At 37.5% G+C, this 14,736-nt stretch overlaps 1 protein-coding gene across 1 annotated transcript in view; it reads left to right on the forward strand.

Moving 5' to 3' along the window:
- Positions 1–6,423: 6,423 nt before the first annotated feature.
- LOC115929609 (serine/threonine-protein phosphatase 6 regulatory ankyrin repeat subunit A-like) overlaps positions 6,424–14,736 on the forward strand; it is a 33,343-nt gene continuing 25,030 nt past the window's right edge. Inside the window, exons 1-2 of the mRNA XM_030999148.1 lie at positions 6,424–10,902; positions 13,171–13,550. Coding sequence (XP_030855008.1) covers positions 6,424–10,902; positions 13,171–13,550 — 4,859 coding nt within the window. The remainder of the gene's footprint in view (positions 10,903–13,170; positions 13,551–14,736) is intronic.

Genomic DNA, 14,736 nt, shown 5'->3' on the forward strand with positions numbered 1-14,736 from the left:
CCCTTTTTTGTCCCTCCCTAAGCCTGGTGAAAATCTTTTGAAAGATATAAATGCTCACTTTTATAGATTTATATGGGGGGAGAAACCTGATAAAATAAGTAGAAATCAAATGTCACAAAGTTACTCAGACGGAGGGGTTAAAATGATAAATATATATACACATTGCCAATCATTAAACATTTCCTGGATTAAGAGATTAGTAATTGGCTCAATAGATAGCAATATCCTCTGTCTTTTGCAATCTTTCTTGCCTGAACGGCAAGATTTAAACTATATATGGGAAACAATTTTTTTCGGGAACTGGCAAGAAATGTTCACGGCTTATAGTTCGCTCTTGTCCATGCATTATGATAACATTTCTCGCCAACCCTTATGGAATAATAATTACATTAAAATAGGCAATAGCTCAATATAAAATAAAAAATTGTGTCAAAAGGGAGTTCGTTTTGTGATATTTTAGATTTTTTTCTCTCTGGAACCCTTTCAAGAAAAGTATAATATTCAAATAATTTTTCTTTTTTATCGTGGATTATGCGATGCAATTAAACAAGGGTTTAACAATTGTACTATTTTTAACAAGGTGCCATAACCTCTTTTCCCAGATACAATTGCATTTGTTTTGAAACGTATTAAAGGATGTTCACATATCTATGCAATTTTATTAAAGAGAAGAAAAGGACTATGTAAAGTTTTCTTAAATGGTAATGCATTGTCGACCTGGATTATAAGATTTGGGAAACATATTGTTCTATTGGATTTAATTGTACCATTGATGTGGGCTTACGATGGTTTCAGTTTAAAGTCTTGCAACGCATATTATATACGAACGATCTACTCTTTAAAATGAATTTAGTCCCAAGAAAAGAATGTACATTTTGTAATGAACAGATTGAAACAGTTATACATCTGCTATGTGAATGTACGCATGTTAAAAATATTTGGGGTATAGTTTAGAACACTGGATTAATACTGGAACCGAAAATAAATTAACATTTTCATTACAAGATAAATTATTTGGTTTAAAAGGTTCAAATAATTATGTATTGAATTGCATACTGATTGTGGTGCGACAGATGGTGTATACTTGCAAAATAAAGAAACAATTGCCCGACTTTGATAATGTTAGAGTTTCGATTATAAATTACTTCAAAAACGAAAAGTATACTGCAAATTCGAATTGTAGAAATAATAAATTCACAAGAAAATGGTTCAATTCAGGAATTTGTTTACTTAAAATGATATTTTTTCTGTATTTGTTTTTCTTTCCATGAGTGTCAGAAATGAGTTATTGATTTGTTAGTTTTATGTTAACTCAACAGTTCAACAATACTTGTATCTTGAAAAGCCAATTTTATTTATGTTGTAATGTAAATTACCTTGAATATATATTTTTGTATGTTTTTCAAATGAAAATCAATAAAATCCATGTGGAGGGAAAAATATGGAAGAAAAGAAAACTGATTAATTTTGTAAGGGATGCTATTTGGATCTGCAAAAACCGATTTAATACCCAAGTCCCAATTATTTTATTTAAACATCACACAAGCAACTTTGGCGCAAGTCGAATTTTGCATTCTCGTAAACAATGCTTCCGGTTCATCCAAGCGTGACCACATACCACATTAAATGATACTAATAATTTGGGATAAAACACTCTTTCATAAGATGTATAATAATTTGTTTTTCATAGATGATTTTTAAAATAATTAGCAATTTTCTAGGTGTTAACTTTTTTTGACTCACACTGTATAGATATTTTCTCTGAATTTACATCATTGACAATATTTGTTCCTATATCCAGAGTAATTACCTGAACAATAGAACATTGTAATTATCATTACAATTATCATTATCAATATTAATAATATTATCATTATTATTTGTATTGTTATTATTAGTTTTACTCATTATTTCATTATGATAATAAAATATATATAGGCAAATTATGGACCACGAACAGTTTAATTTATTTATGATTTATGATGGAAAAATAAGGTGCAGTCATCCACCTATTACAATACGTAATACAATAGCAGCATACAAGTCGCCATGTCAGACATGCTGTAGCATAACCAGGAAGGCAAATGCAATGATGATGTATTGTAAATATGTATGGAAGCATGCAATTCTATTATGAACGTGTGCTAAGCTGGGGAAATTACATACCCGTGGCTATTCTAGAATATTAGTTTAGTCTGACATGTCTGACATAGCAACTTATATGTTACTATTGTTTGTGGTATTACAGGTGGTCAACTTTGGCAAAGTTGCATACCACTTTCTCAAGTTAGCTCATAGATGACTGACAGATGATGTCACAAGGGGGATGAGGTCTGGAGGTTTTGGGGTTTTTTGGAGTTTGAAGAAAAAAATATTTCAACAAATATTAAAAAATCTATGAAACAAATTCAGAAGTTTACATATCAAAATATGAGATGTGTGCAGGACTGCACACCAACAGGAATACACTTGTATTTCGATGTCATGGGCCCTTTAAGTGTGGTTGTATCGTATCGAAGGTTAATGAAAAGTCTACAAACAATGCTCTTGCGTATTAAACGTCTCGGTGTGTCAAAATGTTCTTGTAGCGTGTGCACAAAAAAAGAACGGCATCATTCGCATACCTATTCGGTTGATACGCAAAGTGAAGGGGGTCAATACTGGCGCGAATCGGTCCAATGAGATTTCTCAAAACAATTCTCTCAAGGCATTTCATTACAATCGACGTTAACGCATGGACCAGATGTTTGGAACTCCTTACCTGATACAATAAGGCATTGTTCATCTCTCTATTCTTTTAAATCATCTCTTTAAAAAACTCTTAATCGAATTATCTACATAACTGATTTCAACATGCAGTAGGCATGATATCTCTAACTTTGGTCCCAATGCAACTCATCTTTGCAAATTTTGTATTCTATTTCGTATTCTTGGATTCCTTTATTGAAAGGCTACATTTGTTTCCACTCCACTATAGAACACAGAGCTACGTACACATCCACTTTTCGACACACACACACACACACACACACATACGCACGCTCGCGCGTACATGCACGCTTAAGTATTACCTTAAGATTTTTGTTTTGTTTTTGACGCCGCCATCCTAAAGCATCGCTTATGATTGCGGTCTCCTGCACCTTTTCAACAGATAGTTTGGATAATACTTTAAATTTATGATAATATGGTATGGAAATATTGAGTCTCGTTATTATATGTACATATCTTATGTAAAAAAAAAACATTTTTGACATGAATAAATTATTGTTTGTATATGTTGTATTATACCTTAGATTTATATGATCTTTGTTATTCAGTTATATTATATTTGAACGCTTCTGTGATTGTTTCGCCTTGAGTTCGTTGATAACATTGTCTTCAATATTTCCCGGAATAACCGTGGGACATGAAATTATGAAAAGACACTCGGAGGACAGCTTTCATATTCTTTGATTTATCGCGTACGAAATTATAGATGTGGTGTATAATGACGAAAAATATGAGAAATACTGCAATATTTCTAGATTTAAAAAACACACAAAATTGCGCTTCGTTTCGCTCAATTTTCGAGTATTAAAACAGGTTTTTAAAACTCATCTGCGCGCAATGTATTGTTTAATATCTAAAAAGTTAGAACAACTCTTCTTCCTCCGTTTGTCATTTTAATCATTTCATTTCGAGATCGTACTGTTTAATAGCTGAGACTCTTTCATAGCGGTTCAGCGTAAACAAGTTGTTTACTGTGTGCATATAAGGCTTCAAGGACGACAGCTAGCCCCGCTCATAAAGTCACATGACAAACAATACGATGTTTCAGCTGCGAGCGTTTATACTCGCCAAACACGCCAAAAAAAAAAAAAAAAATCGCAATTCGGATTGGAATGTTCCGGGCTTGCTGCAGGTAAAGTGTAGTTGCCTTGGAAACTTTACTGGAACATCACGGTCAGGCTCCGGGTTGGCATTTTGGGGCGTGTTTGGATGCAATTTTAAATGGCCCAAGATATGATAATTTTTGGTTCTGTTGGTTTTTCTTCAGCACACTGAGATGGCGTGCGAGTTTGAGCAACAACATGAAAATGAGCAGAGTCTTCTTGAAACCGCTGATTGTGACGTAGGAATTCAAGATCAGAAACCGTAAGTTTCTTTTTTAAATCAATCATCATCAAGTAAAGAGTAGGCCTCAGTAATATAAGTTGTTATTAACTGTTTTCGAATAATTACACTAGCGTAAAGCATATCGCTTGTGTATCCTCTCAGTGAACGAAATGGAAAGAGATTAAAGTGAGGCTTAATAAGATTGTTATCTGTATGTGCTATAACTTGATATACTGCCATTGCTCATTCCAAAAATATGGACAATTTAATGAGATGATAAATATGATAACGATAGAAACGTAGGGAAGTAGAGTGCTCAACAAAATAAAAGAGTACGAGAAAGATAGAGGGAGAGAGAGAGAGGAAGGTGGATGCCGAAAAATCGGATTTCTACTATTTTATAAATAGAAAATAAAACGCATAACGCGGTCATGATTGATGTATTTATGCTTAGTCATTTTCTTTTATCTCCATGGAGAACAGACATGAAAACATATTTTTTCAACCATTATTTGTAATCATTCATGGTACTTGAATACTCATTGCAACATGTCCGGAAAGAAGTTAGTTTTCAGCACAACAGTCGATCTCCCGTTTCAGTCGTAATACCCTTATATTTTATTTGGGTAATTCCGCCCTCCTCTTAGAAGAAACTCGGTATCCTTCACTCACTTCATTCTCTATTAAACAGAGTATCCGCTCAGTTGAATGCTTGTTAACGAAACCCCTTTTTATTAAAGTAGATATTCATTGATTTTAAAAACTAACTTTATTTTCATTATTGCAAAAGTTAAATCTTTGATTCGACAAGGTTATCAAAATTCAATGCTTGGAAGCATTCGAAGTAATGATTATTATAAATTATAAAACGCTTAAATACAGCCCCGGCATAGCACCTGCAGAGCTCTCCGACCGCTGCTGAGATATGTGTGATCACAGTATGGACATGATTTGCACAAGCAGACGATGTCCCATGATATCTCACACATTTTCATCATCTCTTGAGCTCTTTCTCTTACTTCACTACCGTCAGGCTAAATGTATAATCTATTGCCTCACTCTAAACCCCGCGCATGGTTTTATTTTGATGACAAATGCAGCGAGACAAAAATAAAGGAATCAGTCGCTTGTAAACAAAATAAGACGCCATTTTATATTCAGCTGCACACACCGCCTTATGTTTTGCGTTTCAAGAGGGAACAAATGCCGTCCTTAATATCATTCCGGGGGGTTTTCAATTTGAAAGTCTGGTTTCTTTGATTGTTAATTAACCCCTACCCTGTGTCTTTACAAGCAAAGATTTTAGTTATCAGAATCGGGTCATATACCCTTTTGAATGGTTTAACATGCCATTACATTTATATACACTAAACTCATTATAATTTGACAAATAATAGCTTTGCAATTATGTTCATTCTTTATGGGATGTCGTCTGCTTGGGCAGTATTGGTCCATATAGTGACTTCATTAAAACATCGTTATTTTTCCGGCGAATCTCTCATATATCCCAGCTGCTATGGAGGTGGTTGTATTTGTATTTTTTTTTTTATAAATCACCCGATATGTAGTTGACCTAAAACTTGTACGATGGCTATCTGTTAGCTTACCAGTTTCTAGTGATACTTTAGTTGACATATTTGTAATTTTCTTTGAATTTCACCTTTAAAGGTTGGATTTCATAACGCTCACAAACCATGGGCATCGTTGTGGTGAAAAGCTTTGAATTTTCCTTTGTTTCTTATGCTTTTTACTAATGAAAAGACTAAATTCACCGCTAACTGACCATTTTGGTTTTATAATTTATTTACAAATCTAGCATTTTCCCTTACGAATCGATATCGACAAAATGCAATTACTTCCTTTCAATTCCCTTTAAAAAGTAATGAACTGTGATCTTATCAGGCACATAAATAAATAGTTACTAACGTATCAATACGCAGCAAGGAACTTGCAATGTTACGTCCCAAATATGAAACAAATGGACCATCCCCCTCATCCCCCCGAAGATGGTGTTAGTCTAAAATTATATGTAATTTGATTGCCTATTTTCAATCGCATTTCATCCTATTGCATCAAATGACGTACAGGGTTTTACATGTTTAAATTCTGTATTCCATAATATCATTTAGAGTACAACGACAGAAATATGTCTTTTATTGTAGGGCCAATGGAACCGTTATATCGCTGAACACATCACTGCATAATATGCCATCACAACATGCATCCGTTGTTTTGAATACTGAACCCAATGAAGCACGGAGAGAGCATCCAGATGGAGGGTATAGTGTTCTCTCTAATACTCCTACATTACTTCGACCTGATGCAAAAATGGAGGACGAAAAGAAGGAGCTGTCACACAGCGCTCTTGTAGAATTGAATACCGACACATCTGCTGATGAAAAGTGCGTCGCATTGGAAATATGCTCATCTTCTCTGCAGCAAGCAAAGGTCAAAGAAATCTTAGAGAATGATTCTAATAACGCTTGGTATTTTGGTCATTTAGACATCGTCAAATTGTTCATTTCCAATGGAGCTGATGTGAACGAAGAAGATGACAAAGGAATGATTCCTCTCCATGGTGCAGCATCTCGAGGCCACTTGAAAGTCATGGAATATCTCATTCAGCAAGGGTCTGATGTCAACAGAGCAGATGCTAGGGGCTGGACTCCATTCAATGCTGCCGTTCAGTATGGTCATCTTGAAGCCGTCAAATATCTCATAACGAAAGGAGTGAAGCAGAACAGTTATGCTGGTAAGACCCCTCTCTATGCTGCAGCACAATTTGGTCATTTAGACATCGTCAAATTGTTCATTTCCAATGGAGCTGATGTGAACGAAGAAGATGACAAAGGAATGATTCCTCTCCATGGTGCAGCATCTCGAGGCCACTTGAAAGTCATGGAAAATCTCATTCAGCAAGGGTCTGATGTCAACAAAACAGATGCTAGGGGCTGGACTCCATTCAATGCTGCCGTTCAGTATGGTCATCTTGAAGCCGTCAAATATCTCATGAGTAAAGGAGCAAAGCAGAACAGATGTGACGGAATGACTCCAGTCTATGCCGCTACACGCTTTGGTCATCTAGATATCGTCAAATTCTTCATATCCAACGGTGCTAACGTAGACGAAGTAAATGACAAGGGGATGGTTCCTCTCCACGGTGCAGCTGCTCGAGGCCACATAGAAGTCATGAAATATCTCATTCAGCAAGGATCTGATGTGAACAAGGGGGATGCAAAGGATTGGACTCCATTCAATGCTGCAGTTCGTCATGGCCACTTAGAAGCCGTCAAATATCTCATGAGTAAAGGAGCAAAGCAGAACAGATGTTACGGAATGACTCCAGTCTTTGCAGCTGCAGACTTTGGTCATTTACACATCGTGGAATACTTCATTTCAAAAGGAGCTGATGTGAACGAAGAAAATAAGAAAGGGATGATTCCTCTCCACGGTGCAGCTACTCGAGGCAACTTGAAAGTCATGGAATATCTCATCAAGCATGGGTCTGATGTGAACAAAGGTAGTGTCAAAGGTTGGACTCCACTCAATACTGCCGTTCAATATGGCAATGTAGAGGCTGTCAAATATCTCATAACGAAAGGAGCGAAGCAGAATAGATATGCTGGTATGACCCCACTCTATAGCGCAGCTCAATTAGGTCATTTAGATATCGTAAAATTCTTCATATCCAATGGAGCTGATGTAAACGAAGCGCATGCCAAGGGGATGATTCCTCTCCATGGTGCAGCTGCTCGAGGCCACATGAAGGTCATGGAATATCTAATTCTGCAAGGATCTGAAGTAAACAAGAGGGATACTAAGGGTTGGACACCATTCGATGCTGCCGTTCAATTTGGCCATCTAGAAGCTGTCAAACATCTCATGAGTAAAGGAGCAAAGCAGAACAGATGTGATGGAATGACTCCAATGTTTGCAGCTGCAGACTTTAGTCAATTACACATCGTGGAATACTTAATTTCCCAAGGAGCTGATGTAAACGAAGAAAATGAGAAAGGGATGATTCCTCTCCACGGTGCAGCTATTCACGGTAACACTGAAATTCTGAAATATCTCATTAAACAAGGATCTGATGTGAACAAGAGTGATGCCAAGGGTTGGACACCATTCAATGCTGCTATTGAATATGGTCATCTAGAAGTTGTCAAATACCTCATAACTGAAGGAGCGAAGCAAAACACCTATGATGGTATGACCCCGCTCTATGCCGCAGCTCAATTGGGTCATTTAGATATCGTCAAATTCTTCATATCCAATGGTGCTGATGTAAACGAAGTACATGACAAGGGAATGAATCCTCTCCATGGTGCAGCTGCTCGAGGCCACGTGAAGGTCATGGAATATCTCATTCTGCAAGGTTCTGATGTCAACAAGGCGGATGCTAAAGGTTGGACTCCATTCAATGCTGCTGTTCAATATGGACATCTAGAAGCCATCAAATGTCTCTTGAATAAAGATGCAAAGCAGAACATGTATACTGGAATGACTCCACTCTATGCCGCAGCAGGATTCGGCCATCTAGATATCGTCAAATTCTTTGTATTCAAAGGAGCTGATGTAAACGAAGAAGATGGCAGAGGGAGGATACCTCTCTATGGTGCAGCATCTCGAGGACACAGGAAAGTCATAAAATATCTCGTTCAGCAAGGATGTGATGTTAACAAGGCTAATGCCAAGGGTTGGACACCATTTAATGCTGCTGTTCGATATGGACATGTAGAAGCCGTCAAATATCTCACGTCTTTAGGAGCAAGGCAGAACACATATGCTGGTGTGACTCCACTTTGTGCTGCAGCTCAATTGGGTCATTTAGATATCGTCAAATTCTTCATATCCAATGGTGCAGATGTAAACGAAGTACATGACAAGGGAATGAATCCTCTCCACTGTGCAGCTGCTCGAGGCCACGTGAAGGTCATGGAATATCTCATTCTGCAAGGTTCTGATGTCAACAAGGGGGATGCTAAGGGTTGGACACCATTCAATGCTGCTGTTCAATATGGACATCTAGAAGCCGTCAAATATCTTACGACTTCAGGAGCAAAGCATAATACTTATGCTGGTATGACCCCACTTTGTACTGCAGCACAACTGGGTCATTTAGACATCGTAAAATTCCTTGTTTCAAAAGGAGATGATGTGAACGAAAAAGATGATAAAGGGAGGGTTCCTCTCCATTGTGCAGCTGCTCGAGGGCACATGAAAGTCATGGAATATCTCATTGACCAAGGATCCAATGTGAACAAGGAAGATAACACTGGGTGGACACCATTCAATGCTGCCGTTCAATATGGCCATCTAGAATCCGTCAAATATCTCATGACTAAAGGAGCGAAGCAGGACAGATATAATGGAATGTCCCCACTCTATGCAGCTGCAGCTTTTGATTACTTAGACATAATAAAATTCCTCATATCCAATGGCGCTGATGTGAACGAAGAAGATGACAAAGGAATGATTCCTCTCCATGGTGCAGCTATTCGAGGGAACATAAAAGTCATGGAATATCTCATTCAACAAGGATCTGATGTTAACAAGGAAGATGACACTGGGTGGACGGCATTCAATGCTGCCGTTCAAGAGGGCCATCTAGAAGCCGTCAAATATCTCACGACGAAGGGAGCAAAGCAGAACAGATATGATGGAATGACCCCAGTCTACGCTGCAGCGTATTTTGGTCATTTAGACATCATCAAATTCTTCATTTCCAATGGCGCTGATGTGAACGACGAAGCTGACAAAGGGATGATTGCTCTCCATGGTACAGCTTCGGGAGGCCATATAGAAGTCATGGAATATCTCATTAAACAAGGATCTGATGTCAACAGGAACGATCGCAGAGGTTGGACGCCATTACATGCTGCAGTAAAAAATGGCAATTTAGAAGTTGTCAAATATCTCATGGCGAAAGGAGCTAAGGGCAACAGGTTTTACGGATTGACCCCGCTTTACATCGCAACACAGTATGACCATATCGATGTGGTAAACTTCCTAGTCTCTAGCGGATATGATGTGAATGAAAGAAATGAATGCGGCAAGTCCCCTCTTCATGCGGCATGTTACAATGGCAACATAGCCATCGTGAAATTAATCACTCACCACAATGCTAATGTCAATGAACAAGATCATGATGGATGGACACCACTAGAAGCCGCTGCACAAGAAGGACACCAAGACATAGTGGATTACCTTGCATTGAATGGAGCAAACATGAACGTGAAAGACATAGATGGTTTTACACCCCTTCAGACAGCTGTAAACGAGGGTCATCCACATGCAATAGAAGGCATATCATCATGTACAGGTGATCCGGATGAAGAAGAAACAACAGATCCACGATCTGGAGGCCACCAGTACCTAATCAGAAGAGGCTGTGTGACGGTGACAATGAATGATGCAGACACGCAGTCACGTACAGGAAAGTTAGCACCTCAGGTTGACAATGCGAAGAGACGAGCCGATGAACCCTCCTTGAAGAATCCCCCCACAAGGACCCATCATGATGAAAAATGTGGCAGTGGAGAACACAATCCTTTCATACATGCTAAGCTGAAATATCCTGACATAGGTGAACACGATCCAATGCTAGATCAGATGGAATCTATGAAGAGTCCTGTGACGACAAATGGCACAGACTGTTCTGCCCCGCATAAACCTCAGACGTGGCAATACAACGGACTTGATCCACCCTTTCAACAAATTCATCAAACTACAGAGAATGATGGTCATCCGTCTGAAGAACCAGAATCTCGATGTCACTCACTAATTGGTGAAAACAGAGAAATGAGAGTGAGTGATTATTTTTTATCTGAATTCTCTCTGATCAAACCATACTTTCGATTGGAACTTTACGTAAATACGTTAACAAAATCGTATGCAATAATACGTTTAGATATATATATAGTAGGAGATCAGCCTGAAGGTCCCGTGACCAATCTCTGGGAACAAAGATTTGACAGTGTTTTTGTGTTCCCTGATGAATACCGAACAATTTTGACTTGGGCTGCCTCCTTGAAAATCCCAGGCATTTTCGTGAGGGGTCAACAAAGGTCTCACAGGAATAGAAATTCAAATAGTTCCAATTTTGTCAACATGCATATCAAATTACTCGTCTGGTCTATGTTGGTGAATTTGACCACCAGTCAAAAGTGTGTTGACCTTTCAACGATTTTGACCATAGCGCCCTCATTTAAGGTCGGAGGTATAGCAAACTATACATATTTGGAATCCTCATGGCTAGATGAGTAATTTGATATGCATATTGACACGATTGGAACTATTTTAATTTCTATCCCTATGTGACCTTTCTTGACCCCTCACGAAAATGCCTGGGATTTTCAAGGGGGCATCCCAAGTCAAAATTGTTCGGTATTCATCAGGGAACACAAAAACACTTCTAAACCTTTGTTCCCAGAGATTGGTCACGGGACCTACAGGCTGGTCTTCCACTAATAATACTCTAACTTCATCAAGATGAAATTAAACATTCGTACACAGCAAAAAGTAATGACCAAATGTTCTATTCATAGCCCTAAATTAATCTGAATCAGAATCTGTTTTTGTTGTGAAAACATGAACGTTTAAATTGCATGCACCTACGTTAGACTTTGTGTTACTCTTTGTTTTATGCACCGTTAACTACCGTGCTCACCAAAACTAATAGTCAATTTGTCTTCTCTCTTAGTGTGTTTTCATATTTTCTATAATTTAATTGATTATTCCTGTCAGGAACCCTCTTCTCCGATGAATGCTGGAAATCATCTACAAATCAACGGAACTTCAACTGAGTTAAAGAGGTATAAGTCACTTTCCATTTATTTTATTTAAGAAAACTTTAGTTTTCGTAGGACATGATTTATTCAGGACTTATTAATATGTAAAATTCTCTCTGTGATTGGTTGCATCATCCACAAAAACAGTTTTGTTTGTTTTTGTCATGTTTGTTCAGTGGATATTTATAATCTTTTTGTTTCTTCATAATGTTTCTAATAACCGTTTACGAAAAAGAACAATTATGTAAGTACTTTAACTGTAGGACAACAGCTATTAGAAGGATTAGAACACTTTCGGACGTAAGACCTGGTTGGACTCTTTTCTTACAAGCTAGATTATAGTGAAGTGAGGCCTGATGCGGTATCCGTGGTACTGGTGAGGTCTATATTTTAAATCCAGGTATTTTATCCTGGCCGTAAGTGGGATTTCTGCGACGTACATGGAAGTCTATTTGTAAACATTGATATATTCATTTGTTGTTACAGATTCTTTTTTCTTTTTCTTATGTATTTTTAATGGGCAAGAGATATTCAATTTCATCAGAGTAAACCCTACTAGGGAACCAATTTGATTAGCCTGTTTTACTACTTTGATCACTTCTTACGTCATCTAACTCTTGTTTCTAAACTTATTTCAGCAGCGTCCTAACAAACCCACCTGACGTTTTTTACCAAAAGTTGTACGACGGAAAACCTGTTTCCTCCAAAGGAACCTCCTTAAAATCAGTGCGGAAAATATGGGTAAGACATATATTTTTATCACGTATATAAATACCCGAGATTCAAGCTATGAAATAGTACATTACGATAGAATGGATTCTACTTCTGCATTTGCGCAAGAAAAACCACGATGAGATTTGTGTTAAAACATCAATACAACTTGAAGAATAATTTTCTAAGGAACAAGTCGAAGCTTAACCTAATCAGCATGTTTAATAATGAGTGGAACGATGCGATGATGCAGATATTCGCATATTACCCTTTGCATATTGAGAAAAAGTAAATATTTCAATCATCTGTTCTAAGAGTTTGAACATTTTGTAGCATAAAACTGGTATTTCAAGAAAATACATTTTTTCTGTCTATATTTACTATTATTACTTTAGATTCGTACAGCTTCATCATATTTGTTAATCGCTTTCAGGGCGATTAGAATTTCGATTTTACTAAATCCCATCCATTTTTTTAAAGGCCAAAATATCATATTTTCACTGTAGAGCGTTGTTTATGTCAGAGAATGTCAACTTCGACAACGTTCTTTTACATTCATACCCTTTTGATTTAGACCAAACGTCGAACATCGGTTGACCAGTGTCCTTTAATCGTGGCCCAGATGATTGTCGCTTTGGCCATCATTCTTGCTGGAAGTCCGGTTCCCGTCGCAGGCAGAGATATCACCGAAATGGTAACGCTACAAGCAGGTAAACCTGGTGTGGTCCCATTCCATATCCCGTTGTCACCTATCAACACATTCCAGGGTGTTCCATATTACACACTTCGGTTCGAATCTAATACTCGTCCGTTCTGCATAAATGGTGAAGTAGATATCAAGGGCTTTAAAAACCCATCCCAATTACAAAGATTTTCAACCTCAGTCACAGATGTAGACGCTTCTCCTTGCGTGAATCTGAGGATAGATAACGTTGATACTCTCGACGAGGATGGGTACGTATTAACGGTAGTCTGGCATAGTTTTGAAAACAATTGGTATGAAACTATAAAGAAGGAGATTAATGTACAAATCCCCTCCGGACCTGCAAAATGCTTCATAGATTTAAGTAAAAACAGCAATTACCCGTATGAAGTACATTGTCGAGCTACTTCTGGTAGCGTTACAACCACACTATCATGTTACCAGAATAATCGGAAGATGGACGTCAAAGATGATATTACAGATAATGGCCAAGTTACCAGCGGTATCTTCTTGCTACCCCATACCACTCATTTCTCTTGTTGCTCACATGATGTAACCTCGCTTGTGAATGAAACAACGTGCGATGACTCCGAATGGCCACCTGGAAAAGAAACAACAAGACAGAGTGTTAATAATGTACCTACATCACCTACTTCCAACATCAGTAGACATGTAAATGAACGCCCGGAAACCACTACCACACCCCAAATAGAATCTCATTTAGAGTCAGGGGCTTGTAGACAATTCATGCTACCTTCTCTGTGGTACTTCACGTACATGGTCATACACCTTGCATTTGTTACAATGTACTAAACACAAAATCTTTGCAAAGTCATGGGGTATCATTTTTTTTTTTTCGTTTCACAAATTAGTATAATATACATTCCAAGACCTGCCGGTATGTTTTTATTCAAATTCCAATGTCATTAAAGATAAAGTTGAGTTCTCGTCATGCGATTGCATTGTGAAAGAAAAGGTGTTGCATGGATCCGAACAAGTTGATCATGTAGCTTATAAGTCATCGTGTGTACTGCAAGGTTCTGGAGTCATCATGATCACAATAAATTTGGCCCAGTCTTGGTAAAGTAACAAGCACTGTACACAGAAGGATGTATATGTGCCTACTTACCTTGATTGCCTTATCTTTCTATGCTCATTACTCAGCCAGTATACATTTTCTACCAAAATTGTTAGGCAAATGACATTTATTTGTAATCTTGAACATTCAGTGTAAGTTTCGTTTAATTCTGTGAGAATTCATTTTCTCTCTTTACCAGAACTCAAGTTAATCTTTAGTGGATAAAATATATGATGCACTAAATACTTAATATTTACATTATTTGCTGAAGTTCGTAAATATATTTTGATGTCAAATATAGTGAAACATTTGTCTACCTTTTAATTTGTTTTTTTTTTTTCATGTAAGCTTGGTTTGAT

The sequence above is a fragment of the Strongylocentrotus purpuratus genome, unplaced genomic scaffold (assembly GCF_000002235.5).
Source record: "Strongylocentrotus purpuratus isolate Spur 01 unplaced genomic scaffold, Spur_5.0 spur5_scaffold_5, whole genome shotgun sequence".
Taxonomy (NCBI): Eukaryota; Metazoa; Echinodermata; class Echinoidea; order Camarodonta; family Strongylocentrotidae; genus Strongylocentrotus; species Strongylocentrotus purpuratus.